Genomic DNA, 26521 nt, shown 5'->3' on the forward strand with positions numbered 1-26521 from the left:
ATTTGGAGACAGGGTAATTTAAAGTGGTAATTAAGTTAAAATGAGGCCATTAGGGTGGGCCCTAATCCAATCTGACTGGCATCCTTATAAGAAGAGATTAGGACACCCCAGGGGCATGTGTGCACAGAGGGACAACCACGTGAAGAGGCAGCAAGAGGGTGGCTCTCTACAAGCCAAGGAGAGAAGCCTCGAGAGAACTCAACCTTCCCACACCACGATCTCGGACTTCTGGCATCCAGAACTGGCAGAAAATAAATTTCTGTTTTTTAAGTCCCTTCAGTCTGTGGTACTTGTTATGGCAGCCCAAGCAGACTAATACATTAGCTTTGGAAATACTGCAAGGTCATTCCACCATACTCTATTCATTACAAGTGAATGCTGAGTTCAGCCCACAATAAAGGGTGGAAATTAGACACCAGTGACTGATGGAAGGAATGTCAAAGCATTTGTGGACATGTTTTAAAATCAACACAGAGGCCATAGTGGGAGTGCAACCAGACAGGATGTAATATTGTCTTGGCCTGGGATGGAAAGAAGTCTAATGATTCAGAAGATTTGGGGATGTAAGTTTGCCAGGACATGAAGATAAGTGAAAATGGGAGTAAGAATGGGGAAAGAGCAAAGACTGGATTCTGGTCTGGGAGCTCTCCAGCTAGGTACACGGTCATGACATCCTCTGAGACAGAGAAGGCCATATTTGATGTGGAAAAATCATGAGTTCAGTCTCAAACATGTTGAGTTTATTGTGCCTTTGGGACATCAAAATGGAGATGTCCAATAGACAGTTGGGTTTTTGGAGAGGTACACCTGTGAGTCTTCTTTTTGTAGGTGATAATTAAACCATCAAGCATGAAAACTGTTGCTTGGGGGATCTTACTGAATGAGAAGAGACATAGGAGCCATACCTTAAGAGATATCAACATTTATAGGTTGGATAGAGGCAGGTGAGTCTGAAAAAAGAGACTGAGATAGAGGAGGAAATCCAAGAGAGTGTGGTGTGACAGAAGACTTATCAGTTCAGACTATGTTTGGCTACAAGTAACAGGGATCCAAAATAACAGTGTCTTTAAAAAATAGATTTTTTTCCCCTCTCTTGCATAAAAGACCAAAAGAGCATTGCAGAGAGTTGGTTTGGCAGCTCAACATTCATCAGGGATCTAGCCCCTGGCGTCTTTAGCCTGTCACCTCAAGGTCTAAGATGGCTGCTCATACTCCAGCCATTGCATTCACATTCCAGCCAGCAGGAGGGAGGAAAGAAGAGCCTGCTGATTCTTTTAAAATAATTTCTTTAACTCCCAAACTTTTCTGTTTAGATCTTGTTAACCAGATTTAGTCTCATGGCTGCATGTAGCTGTAAGGGCAGCTGAGAAATTAGTCTCTATCCTAGGCAGCCAAGTATCTAGCTAACTGCTAAGGAAGAGCAGGAGTAGGGATAGTGGAGGGCAGCCAGTCATCTCTATTGCAAAAGGTGTGGGGAGAGAGTGTTTAAAGCAAGAGGAAATGGCCCAGAGGCCAATATTGCTGAGAGGTGAGGATAAAAAATGTCCTTTTGTCTTAGCACCATGGAAGTCACTGGCGACTTAAGCAAGACTTGTTTCAGTGGAAAGATGGGGGCAAAAATCAAGTTAGGAAAGGATGAGGAGAGGGTGAGAGATAAGGAAGCTAAGAGTTATGCAGGAACTAAGCTCATGTGGGAGACTTTGCAAGGAAGATTGACAAGAGACCTGGGAAGGGGCCACTAGAGGGAGGTGGGGCCGAAGAAGAGTTTGCTTGGTTTTGTTTAAAATGCAGAGATCTGCATGGTGGTGCACATCTGTAGTCTCAGCTACTCAGGAAGCTGAGACAGGAGGATTGCCTGAGCCCAGGAGTCTGAGGTTCCAGTGAGCTATGCTCACGCCACAGCACTCTAGCCAGGGTGACAGAGTGAGATTCTGTCTCAAAAAAAAACACAAAAAAAAATGGAGAGATCTGAGTGTGGGGGAAAGGACCTGGTGGAGAAGCAGAGCCCTGCTCACGAGGAATAAGAGGTAATTTCCAGTGTATGGCAACTGGGTACAGGGTCTCCTGTGCAGGACTCAAGGCCTCTGCTGGGGGACAGTCCCTGTCAGCAGGGCAGGCACACAGCAGGTACAGGTGTAAAGGATCTGAGGGTCTGGAGGTAGTAATCTAAGGGCATTCCCAAGTGAAGACTTCGGTTTTCTCTGTGAGACATGGGAGTCACTAGCTAGAGCGAGAGCAGGGGGAGGAGCAAGCTGCCTGCAGGGCTGTGCCAGGGACCTTGAGGTAGTAATGCCGAAGTGCATTGTGAGGGCAGCCATGGAGAAAGCAGGGGTCAGAATCTTTTATTTTCTCTCTGCCTATTCTTCCACACCCTGGATCAGTCCAGCTCTCCACCATCTCTGGTCCTACGTGCAAGCAGTTTCTCGAAGGAGAGGTTCACACCTCCACTCCAAGCAACCACTGGTTTGTTTTCTGTCACTACAGATTCATTTGCATTTCTAGGGAACAGTAGTTCCCCTTTATCTGTAGTTTTGCTTTCTGCAATTTCAGTTACTCAAGATCATCTGTGGTCCAAAAATATTAAATGGAAAATTCCAGAAATAAACAATTCATAAGTTTTAAATTGCATACCATTCTAAGTAGCATGATGAAATCCAGCACCATCCCACTTGGGATGTGAATCCTCCCTTTGTCCAGTGGATCCACGCTGTCTATGCTGCCTGCCCCTTGGTCACTTAGTAGCCATCTCAGTGATCAGATTGACTGTCACAGCATCACAGTGCTTGGTTCATGTCACCCTATCTGAATTCTTAATGGCCCCAAAGCACAAGAGCAGTGATGTTGGCAACTGGGACATGCCAAAGAGAAGCTGTAGAGTGCTTCCTGCAAGTGAAAATGTGAAGGTTCTAGACGTAATAAAAAAAAAAAATCCTATGATGTGGTTGCTAAAATCTACTAAAAGAATGGATCTATCTGTGAAATTGTGAAGAAGGAAAAAGAAATTCATACCAGTTTTGCTGTCACACCTCAATTGCAAAAGTTATGGCCACGGTGTGTGATAAGTGCTTAGTTAAGATGGGAAAGGCATTAAATTTGTGGGTGGAAAACATGAAAAGTAATGTGATCCGACTGACAGCAACATATTGTGCCAGATTAACTTAATCTTAATTAAACTTTATCCCCCCATACATATATGTATAGGAAAAAAACAGTATATATAGGGTTTGGTACTGAGGTTTCAGGCATCCACCAGGGGTCTTGGAACACATCCCCCTTAGATAAGGGGCGACTACTGTTTACAAATGGAATCATACCATATGTATTCTTTTTTAATCTACCTTTTTTCCACTCAGAGTAATTATTTTGATATACATACATGTTGTAACAACAATTTGTCCCTTTTTATTGCTGAGAGGTATTCCCTAGTGTGGATATGCCACAATTTATTTATTCATTTATCTGTTAATGGAAAATCGGGTTGTTTCCGGTTTGGAGATCTTACAAACAAGAGTGCTGTGAGTGTTTGCGTATAAGCCTTTGCATGGGCATATTCTTTTATTTCTCAGGTAAATACTGCCAAATAAAAAAACAAACCTGGATTTCTTAAGGAGAGACTTTATTTGAAATGATTGTTGTGAGGGTGGTAGAGGGAGGACCACGGCAACAGGGAAATGCTCTGCCCACATGATCTGCAAGTGTCTAAGGGGTTAGGCAAAAGGTTTACCCGGTACAGGGAGGTGTGAACTTGGCTAGAAAGAACCATATGGGGAAGTGGGCTGAGCAGGGTCACGATCAGACAATGGATGGAGCATGTCTTACCCTGCAGCCAGGGTAAGCCAGTCTCAGGAGGGACCTTCAGGAGGGCTGTGTGCTGGCTCCAGCTGAGGGCAGCCAAAGCTCAGGGGCCAGGGGAAGGAGAGAATCTGAACCAAAGTTTGGTTAACAAGCATTTTGTTCCCATTGATCTGTGGGGACAAGCAGTTCAGTTGATCATTTATGAAGCAAAGAATGGAAATTTAGAGGGTCTGTGTCTGGCCTTGTCATGGGTAAACAAGGGGTCCTCCTCGGGAGTCTTAGCCAAGTCACATGAAAAGTCACCGGTTCTTTCCAGTGAATTGTTTCCTGGATCACAAAGGGTGGAAGGATTTCTTAACCTTCATTATTTTTAGGAGCACAGGACTGAGGGACTATTTAATACTGTCAATACCCAGGAGTGAACTGTCTAGATCATATAGTAGGTGTATGTTTAACTTTCCTTAAAAACTGCCAAATTGTTTTCAAAACTGGCCGTACTGTGTTACAATCCCACCAGCAGTGTTTGGGTGTTCCAATTGCTCCACATCTCTGCCAGTACTTGGTATATTCAGTCTTTTTTGTCCATTCTAGTAGGTGGGCAGTGATGTCACACTGGGGTTGTCATTTGCATTTCCTTAATTACTAATGATGTTGAGCATCTTTTTATGTTCTAATATTCTATCTGTATATCTTCTTTGGTGAAGTGTCTTCAAATCTTTTGTCCATTTTAAAAATGAAATTGTTTGACTGCATTTATTGACTTTTTTTGCATCTGTTGACTTTTGAGAGTTCTTTATATATTCTGTATACAAGTCTTTTATCAGATATATTCTTTGCAAATATTTTCTTCTGGTCTGTAGCTTATATTTTCAGAAAATCTTTGGGACCTATGGCTTAGTCAAACACTTGTGCCAGTTTCTCTTCAGCACATTCCCCTGAACTCAGACACCTCCACAGGTTCCATTTCTACTATCTCTACACTGACCTCCTTCTTCAAGCCAGACTAAAGTCCCAAGCTCCAGACCCATGTCTCCAACCACCCACCTCACAGTGCTCCTTGGATGTCCCACAGGCGTATTAATGCAACCCATCGAAAACTGAGCTCACCATCCTCTCCCCAGATCTGCTGTCCCACAGAACCTCTGTCTCCATGAATCTACCAGGCTACAGAACTAGGAGTCTGCCTTGTACCTCCTTCCCTCTCACTTCCACCTCCTGTCATCACTGAGGGCTGTCAGTTCTACCGCCTGAACATCTCTGGACATTCATCATCACCTCCACAAACCAAACCACCATTGCTCTCACCTGCACCATTCTTACCCAGACACCTATCCTTGCACGAGTGGCCAGAGAAAAACTTCTGCAAGGCTGGCCATGGCACCCCCAGCAAGGACCTTCCAGTGGTCTCCTGTGTATTCAGATAAGGTCCAAACTCCTTCGTGTGACAAGTAAAGCCCTTGATGATCTGGTTCTTGATTAATTTGGGGGCCTCTTGCCTTGAACCCCTCATATGTCTTCATATGCCAGAGGCCTGGAGAACTGGGTTCTGTCTAATTAAAATGCTTCTCCACTGGAATGCCTGCTCTCTGCTGGAGATTATGCCTCATTTCCCCACTTCCCCACCCTGCGCCAGCTCAGTGCATGTGAAGACAGGGTTGCTGAGGGTGCGTGGGAAAAGCTAGACTTGGGGTCAAGAATCCTGGCTCCACTACTCACCGAATGGGGTCATCTTGGGCAAAACATGTCTGGCCTCAGGTTCCCCATCAGTAAAATAGATGCAATCATCCCTCCCCTCCTCAATGATGTGTTGGAATCAGAAGACAAAAATATTTGTCTTTGTCACCAGCACGCTATGACTTGGTCTCCACCACTTTTGTCCAACCACCAGAACAGCGCCTGAACCAGAAACTGGGCCCAGGCCGGGGTGAGGCCAGCGAAGCGTCTAGGGGCAAAATTTCAGGCAGCGCGCACTCTCAGGTTCCCGCAAGCCGAGGGTCTCCCGCAGAGTGACTTTCCGAGCGCCCCGGCAATGCCCAGAAGCCAGCGGGTACGTCCCGGAGACGACCTACCACCCGGCGCTGGGCCCGCGCTCCGGGATTTGGCTCTGTGCTCGAAACGAGGCGCCCTTGTATTGGCCGCCGTTGTGTGACGTCACCAGGGCGCGCCCGCTCCGCCTGCGCCTCAGCCGGAGGAGCCGCCCGGATTCGCTGCTGCTGTGGTGCCCTGGGCTGGGCGCGGTCCGCGGCGCCCGTAGTCACTCGTGCCAGTGCCCAGGCGCCCGCCGGCCTTGGCCTCCGGCCCCGCGAGCCCTATCGCTATAGTACAGGGCGCCTGGCAGGACCGGCCGCCGCGGCCAGGTAGGTTGGGTCTCGGTCAGGCCGGGAAGGGGCCTCCCGCGGAGGACAGGACTGGACCCAGGTCCCCGGCTGCTTCCAACCACACAGACGGGGCGGACCCTTGTGAGCGCCCACCGACTGCAGGCGACAGAGCGGGCATATAGGGAAACTGAGGGACTGACTTAGGTTTCAGACGAGTGGACAGTAGGGTGGGAACCCACGTGCAAACTACGTCTCAGGCTGCGAAACTTGGGCTGTTTCCACCGCATGCCACTGCCTCTTTGCGTAAGGACTCTTGCAGAGTTGGATTGAGCTCGGGCTGTGCGGTCTAGTGGTTACTGTAGAGGTGCCGGGGCCACTTTTTGATTGGTTCCTTGGCACGTGACTTCACCTCTTTAAGTCTCAGGGTCCCCTTTTGTAACGTGGGGGCGCTCCACCTGAGGGGATTGCTGTAAGGGTGGAATGAATCTGCATGTGCCTGTTACATGGGAAGGGCACAGTCAGTGGGACCTGGGGTTGTTTTGGAGAACAGGTGACCAGCCTTATCCCTGAGGCAGCAGCTAGAGGGCGCCCAGTTTCCACAGGCATGGCGGACAGCAGTTAGGGCCTCTGGAGGATCTCCTGTTGGAGGTTCCTGCTTCTCAACAGAACCTTCTGGGCTACAGTGCTCTTGGTGGTGGAAGTGCATGTGCAAGACAGTAGGGCAGAGGACTCAAGCCCCCAGTTTTTTGGTCAAACTTGTGGGCCAGGACAGTGGTGACCTAAGTCTAATGAGTCTTTAACCGAACAAGGCAAATTGACTCATCCAGGTGAGGACCCAGAGTCTGGGGCTTAGAGACCTGTCTCTACGTTTCTAAGCATAAAAGGCTATTTTTAAAACATGGAACCATGCAGGGGAGGGACTGTGTGGTAAGGAATGGAGGCCAGACTTAGATTAAGAACAAAACAAGAGAATGGGGTTTCTTTAAGTGGAGCATTGGACTCAAAACAGGACCTGAGCCCTGTTCATATAATAATTTCTGTCACATCTCCCAAGGTTGACAATCATTAAGCTTTCCCAAGTAGTGAAAAGTCAAGCCTCTGCTTCTGTCATTTGTTCATTTCAACAAAGAGTCACCGAGAGCCTTCTGTGCACTAGGCACAGTGCTGGGTAGTAAAGGAGACAGACATGGGCCCTGGACCCAGGCTGGGACAGCCTGGTAGAGGTTCTGGCTGGATCATGTGATCAGTGGAAAGGATTTTAAGTAGGAGAGTAAGATCTATTAGCATTTTAAAAATTGCTTATGGGAGCTGTGAAGCCAGTTTCACCAGTGGTCACTTGCCTATGTTTGGCTGCCACTCTTAGCTAATTCCTAGCCCTGCTTAGTTCACATCACTTCCTCAAGGAACTAGACAAGAGCAGGGCCCTGATCATTGTCACAGCACTAGTCCCTAGAGCTGAATCTTACATCCGTTATTAATATCTGTCTCCCCTGCAAGCAGGGTGGCAGGGCTGAGTTTGACCTACACTGTTTCCCCAATGCCCACAGTGGTGGCAAGCAGTGTAAACTTTCAGAAATTTTTTCTGAAAGTTTACACTGTGTTGAACTGTAACACTTCCTCCAGTGTTGAAGGAACACTGGAATTCCTGGGACTAGCTTAGTGCTTGGCATGAAGTAGTTGTTTCTCTATAAATATTTCACCTTATGAAGTGAAATAGCAGGGTAAGATAACTTACAAGCGTGGATCACTGCCCATGTGGTGTGCCAGGAAACGTTGATGGAGCAAAGGGACTTGGGCTACAGCTTGAGGAATTTCATAGGTTCTGATGATGGTTCTGGGATCCTCTGCCCCTGGGTCCTGCTTTTTTCTCTGTAGGCTCTGATGCTGGTCTCTGGTAGAAGGCAGCTACTCACAACTCTTCTGCAGGCTCAGAAGTGGCCCTTTCAGCCCTCCAGAGACATGAGACTGGTGCAGTTCCAGGCACCCCACCTAGCGGGACCTCACCTGGGCCTGGAGTCAGGGAATGGTGGAGGGATCATCGACCTCAATGCCTTTGACCCCACACTCCCCAAGACAATGACGCAGTTCTTGGAGCAGGGAGAGGCTGCCCTCTCAGTGGCAAGAAGGTAAATCAGTGGGCAGCATCATCCTGCAGCAGCTGCCCTGGTCGCCCTCTCCTTCCACCCACCCCCATCCCTGCCCTGGGAAACAGCACCAGCAGGTAGCTCTCTTGCAAGGGAGCAGGGTAACCCCTCTTTCCTCTCTCACCTGTTCTGTTAGTGAAGAGCCTTAGAAATCTTATATACCAACATCCTCAATTTACAGAGGGAAAAATGGAGGCCTAGGGAGGGTGATTAACTATCCCAAGGCCACACGTTTGGTTCTGGAGCTGGGACTCTACTTCATCGTACTGCCTTCCCTGGGGATTAAGTCCCTGCCTGCCTGAAGAGTCTGGGACCAGGGTCCTAAAAGGCATCTTGGGAAGCTGAGGGAGGGATTTAGATTTCTAGCTCCTCAGAGAAGAAAGGACTACAAAGAGATTTTCTCTAAGATTTCGTTCCTGGGTTTGGGCTAGGTGGGGGTGTCCCTGAAGTTGGGAGCCCTATGGAATATAGTCTAAGGGGATGACGAACAATAAATTAAGACCACTTTAAGATGTCATTTTCACCTAATAAACTGGCAAAAATACAAATGTTTCACAACTCACAGTATCATTGACAGTATGTCTCCATACTGGCATATTGTTGAAAGATTGGAAACAACTTCCATGTCCCTCATTAGGGAATTAGGTATATCTCTATAGTGCAGTAATATGCAGCCATAAGAAAAAAGAGGAAGCTATCTATTGAGGAAGCTATGTATTATTATACATTGTTATGGAGAGATCTCTAAAATATATTAAGGAAAAAAGGTGTATACAATGTGCTATCATTTGCATACAAAAGGGTCCGAGAAAAGTATCCATAGAATAGTTGTGTAGTCTAGGGAAATGGGGTGACCAGAAGGGGTGAGAGAGACCTTTCCATTTAGTCCCATTTGTATCTTTTGAATTCCCTTACATGGATATGAATTACCCAAGGCAGAAAGGAAATCACTGGATAAATAACAAGCAGTGCTCCGATATCAAAGGACAATAGCTGGGCTTGTTTTCACACTGACTCAGGTGGTTGATAGATCTAGAAAATATATTTTAGAAAAGCAAAACTTGGAGCTGCTGCAGGATTTCCCCAGCCTACCACAGGATTACCAGCCTGCTCCCAGCCAGCCCCTCTCTCCTGCTCTGGTCTCTATAGAGCCCTGGCTGCCCAGTTGCCAGTCCTACCACGGTCCGAGGTGACCTTCCTGGCTCCAGTTACGCGGCCAGACAAGGTGGTGTGTGTGGGCATGAATTATGTGGACCATTGCAAAGAACAGAACGTGCCTGTGCCCAAGGAACCCATCATCTTCAGCAAGTTTGCCAGCTCCATCGTGGGGCCTTATGACGAGGTCGTCCTCCCACCCGAGAGCCAGGTTGGTGCCTCCCCTCTGCCCTCCCCACTGGGGCCTATCACAGGGGTGCTCCAAGCTCAGCATTCAGCCTACAGGAGCCACCTCTCATTCAACAGTTCATTAAATAGGAGCTGCAGGGGAGTATATGTACAGTAATAACACAGGCCTTGGAGAAAAAGAAATTTACATCTTTTCCTGATCACAAATGTAATACACCTTCATTGTAGAAAAGTAATAAAATACAGATAAACATAACAAAATTAAAAGTCACCCATATTCCCACTGCCCAGGGCTTATAATATTAATGTTTTGCTATATATCCTCCCAGTATTTTTCTATTCCTGTATATATTTACACTGTGCATATATTTGCCTTTTACTTAAGACTCCATTATTTTTCATACCATTAAACATTCTAGGGTTACCGTGTAGTTTTCTGTTGTACTGGTGGCTGTAGTTTATTCACTAGCCCCTTATTTCTGGATACTTGTTTTCAGTTTTGGGCTTCTATAAATAAATATTGCAGTGAACATCCTTATATACAAAAGACTTTACACATCCATGAATACATGATTATTTCCTTTGGTAAACTCTTAGAATTTGAATGATGTGTTAAAGTACAGGCAGTATTTCAAAACTTTTGAAAAATTCTGCCAAACTGACCTTCAAAAAAATTGTGAAAGCAATTTACACCTCCACCAGCAGCATATGTACCCTTACTAACACTGGTTAGTTTTTCTCTCAAATTTTTATTTTAGAAATGCCTTGTAAATTATAAGAAAATTGAAACACTGCTACAATGAACACTCATACTCTTCACTTGATTTCACTGTTAACTTTGCCATATTTGCTTTCTCTCCTCCCCAGGCCAGCCCTTCTCACTCTTTTTTTTTTTTTTTTTTTTTTTTTTGAGACAGGGTGTTACTCTGTCACCCAGGCTGAACTCCTAGCCTCAAGCAATGCTCCTGCCTTGGCCTCCCAAAGTGTTGGGATTACAGGCATGAGCCATGGTACCCAGCATTCCCCTCTCTTAACATAATGTACCCTTATACTTGTGGTGGGGGGGAGGAGAGAACTTTTGAAAGTAACTTGCAGACATTAAGACACTTCACTCATAAAACTTAATATGTGTCTCCTAAGAATAAGGACAATGGCCTTCATGACAATAATACCATTATCACGACTAAGAAAATTAATATGAGTAATGTCTAATGTATAGTCCAACTGTCCCAATTCCCAACTGGGAATACTCCCAATTAACCCAAAGATGACTTTTTAAATTTGGTTACTTTTTTGATCCAGGATCAATCAAAACTACACATTATATTATATTCAGTTATGTCTCTTTAGTGGTTTTAATCTAGAACAGAGGTCCCCAGACTTTTTCTTAAAGAGCCAGTTAGTAAATATTAGGCTGTGAGTGCCATATAGTCTCTTTTGCAGCGATTCATCTCTGCTGTTGTAGTGTGAAAGCTGCCAGGGACAATATACAAATGAATAAACATGGCAGGGTGCCAGTAAAACCTTAATAAAAACAGATTTGCCAACCCCTGATCTCAAACAAATCCCCTGCCCTTTTCTTAAAGAATCCAGTCAAGTTTTCTCATAGCATGCCCTATACTATGGATTTATCTGCTTGTTTCTTCATGATTAGATTCAGGCTAAGCATTTTTGTCGAGAGAGCTCCACAGGAGACGTGCACTTCCCACTGCATCCCACTGGGAGGCTCATGTCAGGCGGTCCCAGAGTTTGGCCACTTGGTTTACTTAATGTTCACTAGATCTCTCCATTGTGCAGATGTATCTCCATTGTTATTATTAATAATAAGCAATCTATGGGTGGTAGTTTGAGACCATTTGACCATCTTATTGCCCTACAGCTCCTCATGCAGGGATCCTGTGGCCATCCTTACCTGAATCCCATTATTGCACTGGGGGTTTGAGAAAGATGACTTTTCTGTAATGCCTTCTATTTTTATTAGCTGGCATACTTCTATAAAGAGCTTCCTTCCTCCCATTTTTTACTCCTGTGCCATTAGTATCTCTGTGAATTCCTAAATTCTATTTTTATTCAGTTAGTTGTAATCCATCATTTACATTCTTTCTGATACTCAGTTGACCTCAATTTGGCCAGTGAGGGGCCTTCAAGTTGGTTCCCATTCCTATCACTTTGAGCACTTCCTTGCTTTCTGGCTAAGACATTCCAGGCTCATCTTGCACTCTCTGTGTTGGACCTGGAATGAGCCATTTCCCCAGGGAACCCAGTTCTTTTTAGTGGGGAATGGTATTAGAGACCAACATCTGGATGTCTGGTGTACTTATACCAGCTTTGGTCATTACCATTAGAAAGAGCAGCCAGTTTGAAAGGCTAAATTGTATCTATTTTGTAGTTGCACTTTGCTGATTATGGGACAGGCTGAGCATTTTTTCATGTTTTTGTGGCCATGTGTATTTCTTCCTTTTTGTGAATTGCTTATTCAAGCCCTTTGCCACATTTATCTTGAGATGTTGGTCTTTTCCTTATCATTTAAGTGAGTTAACACATTAAAGCACTTAGAATAGTCCCTGGCACAGAGTAGGGTTACATATTGCTAGCTGTTGTTATTTCTCAGTATTCATCCTTTGTTGCAAGTATCCAGAGTGGCTTTTAAACTCAGTCCCCTAGACAGGTGTTGCTTTTCTACAGTCACAGTATGGGAACTGGGTCTGTACTCAGTGATGCTACTTCCCACTGCCCAAAATGTACAGGCCTGCAAGTTGGGCCTCTTGTCATTCACATTGCTCTGCTTTACAGTGACTGCAAATGCGGGCTGGCAGCTGAGCCCTGCTGTCAGAGGCCCAGGCCCTGAGGCATGGTGTGCAGCCTCTCAGCCCGAGCCACTGCAGCTCACTGTTCCTCTCCCACCTTACAGGAGGTGGACTGGGAGGTGGAGCTGGCCGTGGTCATTGGGAAGAAGGGCAAGCACATCAAGGTAATGTGGAAGGGGTGGGCTCCCAGGCCAGAGTGGAGCAGAGGCCCCACTTCCTGCCTCTCCTAGTGCTGACCTTGTCACTAGCACTGGGCTGCCAGCTTTCCCTGGTACTGGGAAATGGTCTGCCTACCTGCTCCCTGACACTGCCTTGCCCCTTGCCCACCACCTTTGGCTAGCTCTGGCTACTAACATGGGATAAAGGCTTTGAGATCTTTTGTCATGGGGGTTAGTATCACCTGTGATCTAATTTCCTACATGGCCAAATCCCCTGCCCTCATAGGCCACAGATGCCATGGCTCATGTGGCCGGCTTCACTGTGGCTCATGATGTGAGTGCTCGTGACTGGCAAATGAGACGCAATGGGAAGCAGTGGCTGCTGGGAAAAACCTTCGACACCTTCTGCCCCCTGGGCCCTGCCTTGGTGACCAAGGACAGTGTAGCAGGTAGGTCCCTGGTCTTTGCCACCCACACCTGCCCTTGCACGGACAAGCAGCATTCCCGGGAGGAGTGCAGGTGCAGCTACACACTACCCACCCTCCCTAATATGTGTCTCCCTGGCTGCTCTTTTGCTGCTGAATCCATTAAAGGGCAAGTCTCTAACCCTCAGAGGGAGCACAATCACAGAGGATGTGAAACTCCATTCATGAAGTGAATCACAACATCACTCAACTGATAGGTGGGTCAGGCTTCTAGCTGCCACCATGTGGAAATAGTCTTTAAGTTGAAGGGAAGCAAAGCTGGCCCTGAGCACCGTGGAGAATGGCTGTTACAGACCTGGGCATGTTCCACAATAAGGGAGATAAGAGAGCACCAGTGAGACCTCGCCCAGCCACTGTGTAAACAGAAGAGCAGCAAAGACCCAGTGAAAGTCACCAGGAAGGCAGTGGCTAAGAAGGGAGAGAACGGCCAGTCACAGCCACTGGGGAGACATTCACATCGGTGGGCCACACCAAGGGCCCCGGGGCCTTGCAGGAGAGTCCTCAGTGAAGTTAAATTGTGTGTCAGCTGCTTTACCTAAAGAGGGTGTAGAACACAAAGACTGCCACTAAAAATGTTAAAAGTGCTCATTAGCCAGGACGCTTATGGACACTGCTTGTGCCGTCACCCTATTGCTTTGTAGATGCTGAGTCATTTTTTTTTTTTATCTATAGGTGTCAGCCTCTGCTGTGGACAGACATCTGTTTTCTTTTTTTTTTTTTTTTTTTTTTTAGATAAAAACCCTAGCCATTTTTCTTTCCCCCTTCAGAGTCTGGGACATCCCCTCCTTAACTCATCCAAGTGACTACTGCCTGGTGCAGTGCTGGGGCTGCAGGGTGGCCCAATAAGGCCAATGTCTATACAGAAAGTTCTAGGATACAGCGCTGAGTCAACATGGGCAAAAACAAAGCCCTTTTACCTAGCAAATCACAAAGCCTCCCTACAGTTTTATTTTTGTAAATATGGGGAGGGGTTTGAGGGGAAAAAAGGGATAACCCAAAGGTGTTGATTTTGCATTTTCAGATCCACACAACCTAAAGATCTGCTGCCGAGTGAATGGGGAGGTAGTCCAGAGCAGCAACACCAACCAGATGGTGTTCAAGACAGAAGCGCTGATAGCCTGGGTCTCCCAGTAAGTGGGATGCAGCCTGCCTTGGCCAGCCCCACCCTGCCTGCCCACACACCTGGAGGCTGAGCCAAGCCCTCCACCCCTGGCTGTGGCTACCTCAGCCCCTGGTCTCACCAGGTTCTTTTGCTTTGCCCCAGGTTTGTCACTTTTTACCCAGGGGACATCATCCTGACTGGGACTCCCCCAGGCGTTGGTGTATTCAGGAAACCCCCTGTCTTTCTCAAGGTAGGTTAGCTAAAAGGAAAGGGAGCAGGGATCCAGAAGGCCTTGCAGACTTGAGAAATTCCAGCCTATGTGTGTGTACGTGTGTCAGACTGTAGGGCTGAAACCCTCACGGCCTGCTCTGTTGCAGAAGGGAGATGAAGTCCAGTGTGAGATCGAAGAACTAGGCGTCATTGTCAACAAGGTGGTATGATGGCTCCTGCACAGCCCCTGGACTTAGGACAAGATGGGGGCATCAACTCCCACTCAGCCCAGCACAGGGAAAGGCCCAATGCTGGGTGTGGGCAGGTGCCAGCCCCCTCAAGGCTCCTCTTCTGGGTAGAAAGGAGAAAGAGTTCTCAATAAATTTGTCAAGCTAGAGCAGCAGCTTGATTTATGCTACTGTTCGTCATCTTTTAGGGTTGGTTTTGTGGGATGAGGTGGGTCACTTTCATGGGGCTGGAAAAGGAGAGAACAGATAGACACAGACACCAAAAAGACACTGCTGGGTTTGGAAAAAAGGACTCATCCAGTCCCCTTGTTTGTCACCCCAAAGAATGAAGAAAGGAAGAGACAACAAGGGACAATCAAACCTCAGAGATTTTATAGTCCAGCTAAGGGTTTACAGTTTCTTCTATCTTCTGGCTGTAGGCCACAGCTGTGGTCTGGGGCTAAGGAGTCTCAGCACAGGCTCCACCCTGCAGTTCTAGTTACAAATGAACTGCCGGATGAACTGTTCCAGCTTGTCCTGATTGTCCCGGATAGCAAAAGTAGCGGACAGGTGGAGCCTGGGGCCTGCAGGGCTGGGTGTCTGCTGCAGAACCTGGGCCATGGAGATGGGCCATGGGTGCCCTCGCCACAGGGACTGTGCCCAGGGTCCAGGGACCAAGCCTTTCCCCTCAAAACCTGCCTTGAGACCTCTGGCCCCTTAGGTCTCAGTGTTTGAGTGCAAATGCCACCTCATCTCAAACCACCCCTGGGAACCCACACCTGGGAGAAGGATAAGCCCATGATTTGGGAGACCAAGAGGAACAGGAAAACCATCCAGCCTTCTCTAACCCATTGTCACCACACCTGGCAGATACCAGGCAGGTCCCAGGGTCTTGGTGACATATCATCAGGGCCAGCCCTGTGGGGTGGTGGGGACACAGCTGGGTTCCCCTGGGCAACTCTATCAGGGGGTGGGAATGGGGATGGGAGGACGGTGACAGTGGCACTCCTCACCCCTAGGTCTCTGAAGGTCCAGATAGCACTGATGGCGAGGTTTGGGTCCGCACACTCTAGAGGGAAGAGAGAAGTGAAGGTTCTAGGGAGGGAAGGCAGGGAGCCATGGGGCATGGCTTCTCTCCTCTTAGACAGAACCCAGGGACAGGCTCAGATTGGACCGAAGACCCTCTGTTCTGCAGCCTTCCTTCCTGGAGTTGGCTGTCAGTGCCCAGTAGGGGGCAGCAGCCACCAGCAAAACCAACCCATCTCCAGGAACCTGGGATGGCTGCTTGACACTCACCAAAGGTCCCTTCTTCCTGGGCAGTGGCCTGCAAGAACTGGAATAGCTGCTCCGTGTAGCCTGACTCTGTGGGAGAGAGAAGACCTAGACCCAGGGCCCTGCTCAGGCAGAGCCTGACCTGAGGACTGCAAGGGAGGTGAGGGCCTCACCGGTATCCGGCAGCTGGCCCTGATGGAGGAAGGAGGCAGCCTGCGCAAAGGCCTTGAGCAGTGGGCCGAGCAGGCGGCAGAGGAAGAGGAAGAAGTCTGGGCACCGTGACTGTTGGCTGAGCTGGAGGAGACAGGCCAGGGTGAGGGCAGCTCCCCAACGCCCTCCCTTCCACCTCCCTCCCGGGGTAGCTTCTTCCAACACACCCTGAAGTACCGGCCCTCAGCCTCCTCGAAGTCATCGCTGTCACTATCAGTAAAGTCCCCACTTGGTTTCCACAGCAGCTTTGCACTCAAACGCTGTCGCCCTGTGTCGCAGGCTGTCCGGGAGCCGGGGGTCTGGGGGCCGTAGGAGCCATTGGTCCCTGACAGGCTGGCCAGGGATCAACCATACAGCCCAGACCAGGTACATGGAGGCAAAACCAGAAAGAGCAGACCTAGGGAGGCCAAGAGGACGCCCAGAGCCAGGCCAGACCATAGCACCTGCTGGGCCGACTTGCAGGGTGAGAGGAGGTGAGCACCAACCCTCAAGAACAAGAAACATGGGGGTAGGAATTGTGCAGAGAACCTCACAGGCACACATATCAATCCTGTCTAGGGAGATGTGCATGGGCAGATGTGGTCACATCCTGAGGCACACAGCTTTGACTCAGGCTTCCCTGCCACCAGGCCAGGGGGGTGCCCATCCCCACAGCACACACAGGGCAGAGGAGCCTGGAGCAGCTGGCACTCAGGGTACGAGGCTGGAGAAGGTCAGGCCCTACGTAGGGGCTTTGTCTCCGACAGCCTTGCCTACCTCCTCAGCAACCAGGAGCCCGCACTGGATGAGACGGTCCAGCACCTCCTGACAGTAGCAGTAGGAAGACTGACAGGGCTGGGGAGAAAGAGGCACCGGTGTGGCCTTAGGAGAGCCAGGCATATAGCGGGTACCTGGCCAGAGGCAGGGCAAGGCCAGAGGTCTTAGGGATAGGACTCAGGCAGGGATGGGCCACCTCCTGCCACCAAGAGGGGAATGCCCAGGACCAAATTGGCTGTTGAGGGGAGGCCTGACCTGCAGCAGCAGCAGGTCTTGTGGCAGCAAATGCAGCAGCAGCAGGATCTGGCGGTACAGCTCATTCTGGCTCAGCAGCTCTACACCTTGCTGCTCCCAGGGCCCCTCTGGCGGCACTCTGCCTGCGAGCAGCCCTCGCACAGCACAGGCTGGGGTCGGTGGGGGCCGGGCATTAGGAAGGAGCCATTCCCCTCACCCCCGCACACATATCCCACCCACCCTGAGCCCTCAGGACTCACCGCCCACAGCCTCACTTAGGAAGGCAGGCAGCAGCTCAGCACTCAGGCGTGCCAGGTGTGTGAGGCCTGGGCCAGGCCGTGGCACCACCAGCAAGTCGCCCTGGTGGACACGCAGCAAGGCCACGTGTGCCCGCAGCAGGGTCAGCGTATGCTGCACCAGACATCGCAGCTGTCCCGAGAAGCCTACGTCAAAGCCACGCAGCAGTGTCTCCTCTGTCAGCCAGGAGAAGTCCCCCAGGAGCTTCGACAGGAACACGCCCTGGGTGGGCAGAGCAGGGCTGAGCAGGAGGGCAGCAACCCTCACCCAGGTCCCCACCACACTGCATCCTACCTTCTGGTGCTTGAACAGCAGCAGTGCCGCCATAATGGCCGTGCTCATCACCGCTGAGCTTGCCACGCTGGCTGGGGTGGGAGTGGGGGATGCTGGTCAGGAGTGGAGGCTTCCAGGTCCTCCATCATCTGACCAGTCTTCCCAGCCACACGGCCTCAACTCCACCCCAGGGAGGGGGAAAGCAGCCCCAGAGAAGTAGAATTTATCACGTATATGCAGAAAGCCAGGCCACAGGCTCAGGGACCTTCCCTGGATCTTGTAGGGCCCACCCATTAACCCACAGCCTCCAGCACAAAAGGGGCACTGGGGAAGATACTGAGAGAATCCTGCAAGCCCTCTCTGTGCAGGCACGGTGTTAAACCCCTGGCGTCCATTACTCATTCAGTTAACATCATCCTCACTCGCAGGTAAGGAGACTGGGCTCAGGGAGGTGCCACGATGAGCCCGAGGTGGGGCTGGGTGTGGCCTGGGCTCAGAGTGTACTCACTTAGCTGCTCCCTCATGCCCTCCCTGGCTGCCCTGCTCCTCAGAGTTCCATACTTCTTCAGATGTCCCAAGTGTGCCACAGAGGGAGGGTGGCTCAGGTTAGACACCCACTTGGAAGGGAGGGCCCTAATGACTGGCTGGCCCAAAGAGAGAAGGCACATTCAGGGACCCACCCTCAAAGGCCCAGATCTAGTTCCCCCTCACCATTCAGGACGTGACGGCTCAGTCTCCTGACTAGTAACTGGTCCTCCGCCCTGAGGGCCAGGAGGGGCCCAGTTACAGGGGTCCACTCCTGCTCCTTCTCAGTGTCTGGGACAGCAGTACTAGGATAGAGACACAGATCTCAGGATGAACAGACCAAACCTAAAAGCCCAGGGCTTTCTCAAAGGTGAGGGTATTTCCCTGATCCCAGCCCCAGGGCAGGGGATGGCTCCCTTCCAGGCCTGTGTGCCATACCCCACACTCAGACTGTTGGCCAGGTGAGTGCCTGGTGCTGCTCTAGATGACCCAAGGATATGTGGTGAGGGAAGGCTGCCCATATGTTTGAGTATATTGGGGGAGGAAGCATCAGCTACACAAGCTGGTGCTGAAGGGCTGCCTGCCTTGCCTGAGACCCGCACCCTTCCCTACCCCTACCATTGGCCCAGCACGACGGGCTGCAGCAGCTGCTCCAGAGTCTGCCTGCTGCCCCAGCAGCTCCTGGCGTTGACGGTGTATTCCTGCCCAGGACAAGGCTCTTAGGTGGCCTGCTCTGGCCCAAAAGGAAACTTGCACACAACCCATATGAGGTATGCAAGGCTATCCCTGCAGTGGCTTTGAGGGCCAGACTGCCAGAAGCCCCTTGACAGACCCCCACGTACTCCCCGCCTGGCTGGCTCCATACCTGCAGGGAGAAGGGCTGGGCTAGGTGCACCCGGACACAGACCCGGCGACTGCAGCCCCAACAGCTGCGCAGGCTCCGCAGGACAGCCAGGGCTCCTGTCCACAGCCCCAGGGGGACTGAGGCCTGCAAGGAGGGAGAGGCTGAGTGCATCAGCTCACCGTGGGCACTGCTCTCAGGCAGGCTCAGGGCTGGCTGCCCCATCCTGCTCTCCAGAGGTTTCCTCTGGTCCCAGCCTGCTCAACTTTATCTCAGGCCCATCCTGATGCATGACCTGGCCCTCTCCAAGCTCCTGTTTTCTCATCCATGAAAGAGGAAAAATCTCTCTGTAGCAAGGTCTTTTGAGGCTTAAATGAGATGATGATGGTAATGGCCTTGGCAGATGCCACAGGATAACTGTAGGGAGAATTCTTTTGTACCACCCCCGCCCCCAGCCCTAAAGGGGGACTCAGCCATAGGACTTAATATTGTGCTTCCTTTTTGGAGCTGACGTCCAGCTGGGGTCCCAAGGGGCAGGAGGGTCTCACATGGTGTATTTCATGTGGTGCATCTGGAACCAGGTCATAGGTGATGGCCACTGGCACCAACATAGCATCTGGGACAGTGCCCCCCTGGACCGCCTGCACCACCAGTCCCAGCCAGGCCTGGCCCAGGGCTGATAGCCGTGGCCCCTGGGCCCCAGGGGGCTCCTCCAGGAAGATGAGCAGAGGCTGCCCACTGACCAACAGCTGCTCCATGACCTGGAATGGGAGGGGGTAAGGGGTGGATGTCAAGGCCAGAGCAGAACAGACCCCTGTACCCTTGGCCTGGCCCCATACATAACCACTAGGGGCACTCACCGCATGGACCACAGTCCTTGCAAGGACCCCCTCAGAGCTGTCCAGGGAGAGGTTGGCCTCTGGAGGCATGAAAAGCCCCCCAAGGTTCCTCAGCAGAACTCTGTGGGGCACAGGATAGAGCCTGATTAGGGAAGGGGCTCTGGAGATGAGACTGAGCAGGTGGCTAGTGAGTGCCTTGCCCACCCCCACCCCAAGGCCAGCCATGGCCCTGGGACCTGTGGCTGACCCTCCATCTGAGCCCCACAGCCCCAGCTGGCATATGGCCAGGAACAGAGAGGTGAGGAAGAGGGCCTTTGGGGAGCTGGGGCCAGCACACCCCCATACACACCCCTGCCCCAGCCTGGGACTTCTCCCTTGTATGTCTGGGGGCACAGGGGTTTTACCTGAGGGCAGGGGAGCAGGCGTGGGGGTCCCAAGCCACACGGAGCACGCCTAGGCCCTGGGAGAGCAGCACAAAAGGCAGCAGGATCCCGTCCAATAGGGACTTGTGAGTACAGAGGAGGACAAGCGGCAAGCCCTGCTCCGGGGAAAGCCAGAGGAAAGTGCCAACTTGTGCCACCCTGAAGCCACAGGAAGCCAAAAGCCAGCACCTCCAGATGCAAGGCAATCCCAGAGGGAGGAAGAAGGGGAAGGTTCAGCTAAAGAGTTCTTCCTCTGAGCACATTTCCCAAAAGTAGAGGAGCCTTTTGACAACTTTTAAGGTAACGAGAATTGACGTAATGGTTGTTAAGACCATGATGAAAAGACGTTAGAGGAAGCCCCATGGGAGCAGGACCGTGAGACATAAAGAGAAGGTCGGCAAAGAGCAGTGGATTTTTCCCACCAGCTGATGGGGCCAGTCCTGACTTAAGAGCTTGGCCCAGCCTCTGCTCCCGCCATCCCCATCCCAAAGGAGGGCAGGCCTTACCTCCTGGGCAGCCTTGTGGACCATCTTCATCTGACCCTTGTGGAGCTGAACATTCAGGAAGAGGCAGTTCAGGAACCGCAGTAGCGCCCAGCTGAACAGCCTGGGGAGCAACGCCTGGCCTGAGGTGTGGCGGAGGCACAGCCCACCAGCCCACGAGGCTCAGCCCCACAGCCCCTCAGAGCGGCACCCAGCGCTCCTCTAGGGCAGGCACTACTGTCCTCATTTTATAGAAGAGGAAAGTGAAGCTCAGGGAGGCTACAGAACTGCTTAATAGAGAAAGCAAAGAAGTGGTGGTGCTGGGACTGGAAGGGGGGCCTGACACCAGAGCCCACACCTGCATGGCACTGATACTCTCCCAAGACCTCCTGGGGCAGCTGCCTCACATCAGGTCCAGAGCAACTGCTGTTTACCCCAAGGAGACTAGAAGACCAAGCCTTTCTCCAGGCAGAACCCAGCCTGGTCTTTGTAAGCTGCTGGGAAAGGTGGGATGAAAGGGAAGGATTAGTGGTACAAGAAGAAAAGCGGGTAACTGCAGGGGCAAAGTCCCTGGCAGGTGGGTGCATTGTCCAGAGGCCCCAAGTGGGGCCAGCTTTAACTGAGGACAGACATGCAGATGCAGATAGCAGGAGATGTGGTAGACAAGCAGCAAGTCCCCATCTGATGGCTTCTATTTCTTCCTTTATCTGCACTTACAAGTAAACCAGTCCACCACTGGGTGCTTCTCCAGCACCATTTGGCTGCTCAGGTGCACAGAGAAGGCAGCAGCCAGGGTCGTGCCCAGTGACCCCTTCACAAGAGCATTATTATCACGATGAGCCGTGGAATCTGAGCTAGGCCAGGAGGGAAGGCAAGATGGGAGGGGCTGATGACTGGTATAAAGGTGGGCAGGTCAAGGGACCACCAGTCTCAACAAAGCTGAGGAACTGTCACAGCAGAGGGATGGTCAAGGTCACCAACAATCTCTACTTTCTGTCCTTGCTCAGTTGAACTCTCAGCACTTTCAAGACAGCTGAGCCTGACACACACAGCCCTGAGCCCTCCTTTCTTCAGCAACTCATTCATCCCTTTGGCTTTAAATCTATGCTAAAGCTGTGCAAACTGTCCCCGGCCCCAGCCTCTCTTCTGAGCTCCAGACTCACATATGCAACTGCCTCCTGTCACCACAATGTCAGGTACCAAAACTCTCTATCCAAAACATCCTTCTGGGGCCAACTCACTTCTCCCCAAGTCTGTCCCCATCGGTATGTACCACCAGGTACTAGGCTAGCAAGGGGGCTCTTCTATGACTTCTCCCTTTTGCCCTTACCCCACCATCCAATCCATCAGGGAGTCCTGGCAGTAATCACCTTGATCTCTCAATCTGCTTTTTCCAGCCTCTACTGTCCATTGTCATGTCTCACCTGGACTAAGAGAATAGCCTTCCAGATGGTTTTCTGGTCTCTACTCTTGACCCTAATTCATCATGTTGTCACTCCCTGCTTAGAACCTTTCAACTGATTTTTAGTGCACTTAAAGAACCAGTCCAAACTTCCCGCATGGCCCTGCATGATCTCAGCCCTTCTGCCTCTCAACTTTACCTCCAGCAGCTCTCTCCCCCTCACTTTCCAGCTTCCAACCACATCAACTACTTGAGCAAACCCAGCCCTTTCCTGCCCAGGGCCACAGGTCAGCTAGCTATTCCCTCTAGTAAGACTGTTCCCCCCATTCCTGTACCCACAAGCCTGGCTCCTTTTTCCCCTTTTGGCCCTGATTTACAATCTCTCCCTCCCTGTCCAGGTATTCTGAGTCTCAGCCCATGTTCCTTCCTTCTTGCAGGCGTGTATATCTCTGTCCACCCCTTGGTGCCCTGCATCTAACAGGAGCTCAGACTTGTGCAGAAGGCACATAGAGAGGGGAGGCAGCGGGTAAGAGCAGGCTGCAGCCCATTCTGGTAAACATCATCCAGCTCCCCAGGAAGGGAGTCCAGCTATTCCTTAAGCCCAGCTGACATTCCTTCTCCACAAGGGCAGAGGCCCTAGCCCAAGGGCAGGTGCCCCTCAGCACAGAGTTACCTGAGCAGGAAGGGGCAGGGTGGGGCCTGGATGTGACCCAGGATGCGCTGCACCTCTTTCTTCACATGGTCAGACATCTTGCCTTCTCCAGCCCCTCCTGGGGCCTTCCCGGAGAGAATTTTCTGCACCCTATGCAGGGGGCAGTGGTGTCGGACTGGGGTAGGCCTACGGTCTCTCAGGTCACGTCCCCAGGGCACAGCTTCCAGTCTTCACCCTCCTTTAAGGAAGGGTCCCAGGCAAAGCTAATGCTCTGAAGCCTTACCCAGCCAGCCCTCTCAACCACCCTTGCCTGGAGCCTTTGTCATCCCTTTCAGGATCCCAGAAGTGCCAGCCAGACCCCAGTCCCTGTCTCCTCACCCAGTGCTTTCCACAATCTTCTGTGGGGCATCCTGGCAGGGGGGTATGCGCTGCTCCAGGGACCACAGAAAATAGCAGAGCCTCCGAACCAGCCAGCCCCGGAATCTGGGCACAGCCCCCAGAGCAGGGAGGAAGATCGTTCAGAGAGCTCCACCCCCACTAGGGCCCACTGCAGGCTATTAGATCAGAAAGGGATCACACCCAAACCCAGGTGCCAGGAACACCTGAGCAGGATGAGGAACCACCTGCCCATCTGTGTCCCATTCCCACCCCTCTCCCCACTGAGTTGGGTACAGGTTGAGGGCCTGACACAGTGGGCAGTCCATATACACTCACAGAGGGAACTGGAGGGGAACAACATGCTTGCCTCTCCCCATAGGCTTGGGTATGGAGCAGAGGACAGGGGCCCTTCTTTTTCCATGGGAGAAAGAAAATGGCATCACAAAGCAGGGCCCCAGCAGCCCTTCACCCAAGGGGTCCTACCCACCATCCTGCCCTCCCCCAGCGCTGACTACCTGGTGTTCTCCTCCTTCACCAGGATCACACTGCAGAAGCCTAGATCCATTATGCTTCTGTGGAAGAGGGACTCCTGCCGGATTGGGGGCAGGGAAAGCATGTCTTGGGAGGCCTTTGCAAACTGGCAAAGAAATGCCCTTGCCTTGCCCCTCCGGTCTGTCCTGATGGCCTATTGAGTCTTCCAGGAGAAAGGATTACAGCACAGCATTTCCCAAAAGATGTTTGACCCCAGATCCTCATGCTAGCTCAAGATAAAGGGGTTCATGCTCAAAATGGAAGTGCTGTATCTGTATAGAATTGCCCTCTTTGAGAGTGGCATATTAAGTCTCCAAGAAGTTCTCTCCTCAACAGCAGAGAACTAGCCTGGATCTCCATCAGAAATCTGGGGCCCCTCAGCACCAGCATACAGCATAGATGAAAAAGTGGTCTTCAAGCATGTGCTGAGTGCCAGGAAGTCTGAGTGGGCAGTGTCCCGAAAACTGAACAACAGGACTCATGCAGGCACAGTCAGACCTCAGCCTCTGGGCACACCCTACCACCCCTTAGGTCCCTCTGCACTTCCCCCACCCAACTCTCCCAGGCCTGGAAGCAAGGCACAGCCCAACACCACATAACACAACCTATAACAGTGCATCCATTCCCCTGAAAGACAAAAGCAGAGGCACGGGGCAGCGTACGTAGGGCCAAGCTTGGAAGGACATAAAGGAAGCAGCTTCCCAGAGCTGTGCCTCTCAGAACCAAGCTTTCCAGGGTGGTCTCGGCCCTACCATCACTCACCCAGCTCTTGGGGGTGCAGGTCTGGCAGCAGCGACCCACAAAGGGGCGATACTTCCCCAGGAATGGGGTGACAGCCTCCAGTTTCATCCCAAAGCCTGAGGATGACAGGCTGGTCTGGAAAAGGGCCACAGGGAGAGGTAAGAGGAATCAAAGTCCTTGGCAGAGGGAGAGAGGCTGCAGGAGTGAAGGGCACAAGAAGGAGGGCAGGGGAGGGTAGAGGGTGTTCTAGGAATGGGAGGGGCCAAACTACCTCCCGGCCATTGCAGCTGCTCCTCTGCTGGGTTCGGAGTCTGCCTTCCAACATGGTGGCTATGAGAGCCTGTAAGATCTGGGAACCAGTCACCTCTGCCTTTCTCCCTCTCTGTACAGGAACTTGACCTAGGAAAAGGTGGGAGGATGGAGCCATATGGAATCTGAGCCATGACCCAGGGGTTCCTGGGTTGACCTCAATCCCCCACCCCCAGGAGAGACAGAAAGCACCCAGATTAGCAGCAGTGAGCAAACCTAGGCTGGAAGCTAGCAGCTGGCTCAGATCAAAGCCCTGTCCCATACCCAACTGGTCCCACCAAGGAGCCAGCTATCCTCAAAAGGTCTCACAGTGTCCAGGTCAGGTGCCCCCTCGGGCCAACATGAGGGAGATCAGTTGTCTTACTAACAACACCCACCCTGCCATCTCCCAGCACAGATAGGGGCTGTACTGGGCATTCATATCCCTTCTGTGCAGAAGTAAACAACAAGGGCCGGATTGGCAGGAAGGAGGCATGAGACTGCCAAAGAGGAACAGGACCATCACCATGAGGCCACCAGGTCCTACTCACCTGCTCTCCCTCTCCACCTCCCCACCAGAAGACAGCCCTTTATCCACTCAATCATTACAGGAATGTGGGCCAGTTACTAGATAGGGGTCAGAATACAGACAAATGCCAAACAGACCTATTCCCACGGAATGCTCATCCAGCTGGGGAGAAGACAGACTTTTCCATAACTGATCCCCTCTCATGTGACATTCTCCACAGAAGACACCACTTGGTATCCCCTTAGTCCCCTCTTTCCCATCACAATATTCCCCCGAACTAACAAATATCTATCTTCTATAAAACAGCACTTAACCCCTTCTGGCCCAAAAATTGGGCCCTAAAAATTCTCTAGATTTCTCATCATGTCTCAACAGGTTGGTCTACTTATTTACATTTTCCCCAACCCCCACCACACTATGCATATGTACACCTGGGAGTACCTTCTCCCTTCCCAGCCACCCATCAAATTCTGCACATGGCTCTAAGTCCATGATGACTCTGGAACACCCTCTAGATTCTCCCTCTCCTTCTTGGGATCCCTAGCCCAAGCTTGCTGGGCAAGGAGCCATGTGAAGCCATCCTTCAGGACTAAAGTGTCACCTCCGCACACTATCTGAACGTGTCCTGGAGGCAAGGGCTGCAACTGACTCATCTCTATGTCTAGCAATCTGGCCTACATGAAAAACAAACCAAGGAAGAGCTAGATGACTGACTGTAACTTCCTCTCCAAGAATTCCTTAGGCTCTCTCTTTCCTTTCCCCAGTAAACTCAGTTTAGAACCCTGAAGCCAAGTAGTACCAGGATCACAATTCCTACAGTGCACAGGCTCTGCGGGACTCACTCCCAATTTTGAAAATGTTCTCACAGCCCCTTTCACAGACACACGGCACAGGGAAAGCAGCCTGTGGGGAGTCCTGCGTGCTTTGCAAGGCACTCCCAATCCCAAAACCTAACCCCACTAGATCTGTGCTAGCCCTAAAGGGGCAGAGTAAAAGATGGCAAGTGGTAACCCCCATCTGCCAATTAAGTCAATACTCAGCTCACACAATCCAGAGATCAGTTCTAGGATATATCCTTCTAGCACCCAAGTCCCCAGAACAGTGTGTCAGTCTGTAGTTCCTGCCTGGATGACCCCTTCCCACAGGACACTTAAAGCACAGGTTGCAAACTGCCATCCCAAGGGTCAAATTTCAAATATATATTCACATATATATTTTCTTTGGTTGTACAATATGCTAAAACTTATGAATTAAAACCA

The 26521-nt window shown here is 51.0% G+C and overlaps 2 protein-coding genes across 2 annotated transcripts; one reads left to right on the plus strand and one right to left on the minus strand.

Annotated features, from left to right (window-relative positions):
- The first annotated feature begins 5969 nt into the window (after window positions 1-5969).
- Window positions 5970-14766, plus strand: FAHD2A (fumarylacetoacetate hydrolase domain containing 2A). The gene is made up of 8 exons (XM_045550116.1): window positions 5970-6152; window positions 7989-8239; window positions 9407-9623; window positions 12513-12572; window positions 12853-13015; window positions 14073-14181; window positions 14316-14403; window positions 14531-14766. Exons 2-8 carry the CDS (start codon window positions 7995-7997, stop codon window positions 14591-14593), a joined length of 945 nt encoding a protein of 314 aa, XP_045406072.1. The 5' UTR covers window positions 5970-6152; window positions 7989-7994; the 3' UTR covers window positions 14594-14766.
- Window positions 14767-14999: 233 nt separating this feature from the next.
- GPAT2 (glycerol-3-phosphate acyltransferase 2, mitochondrial) lies at window positions 15000-24803 on the minus strand. The gene is made up of 21 exons (XM_045550636.1): window positions 24717-24803; window positions 24467-24580; window positions 23689-23762; window positions 23174-23278; window positions 22817-22945; window positions 20766-20865; window positions 20242-20375; window positions 19859-19958; window positions 19547-19759; window positions 19023-19145; window positions 18776-18858; window positions 18344-18462; window positions 17654-17724; window positions 17323-17563; window positions 17084-17232; window positions 16829-16906; window positions 16240-16371; window positions 16036-16156; window positions 15887-15952; window positions 15604-15659; window positions 15000-15202 (listed from the first exon to the last, which is right to left on the minus strand). Exons 1-21 carry the CDS (start codon window positions 24768-24770, stop codon window positions 15086-15088), a joined length of 2379 nt encoding a protein of 792 aa, XP_045406592.1. The 5' UTR covers window positions 24771-24803; the 3' UTR covers window positions 15000-15085.
- Between the last annotated feature and the right edge of the window lie 1718 nt (window positions 24804-26521).

This window comes from Lemur catta, chromosome 4 (genome assembly GCF_020740605.2).
Source record: "Lemur catta isolate mLemCat1 chromosome 4, mLemCat1.pri, whole genome shotgun sequence".
NCBI classification, from domain to species: Eukaryota; Metazoa; Chordata; class Mammalia; order Primates; family Lemuridae; genus Lemur; species Lemur catta.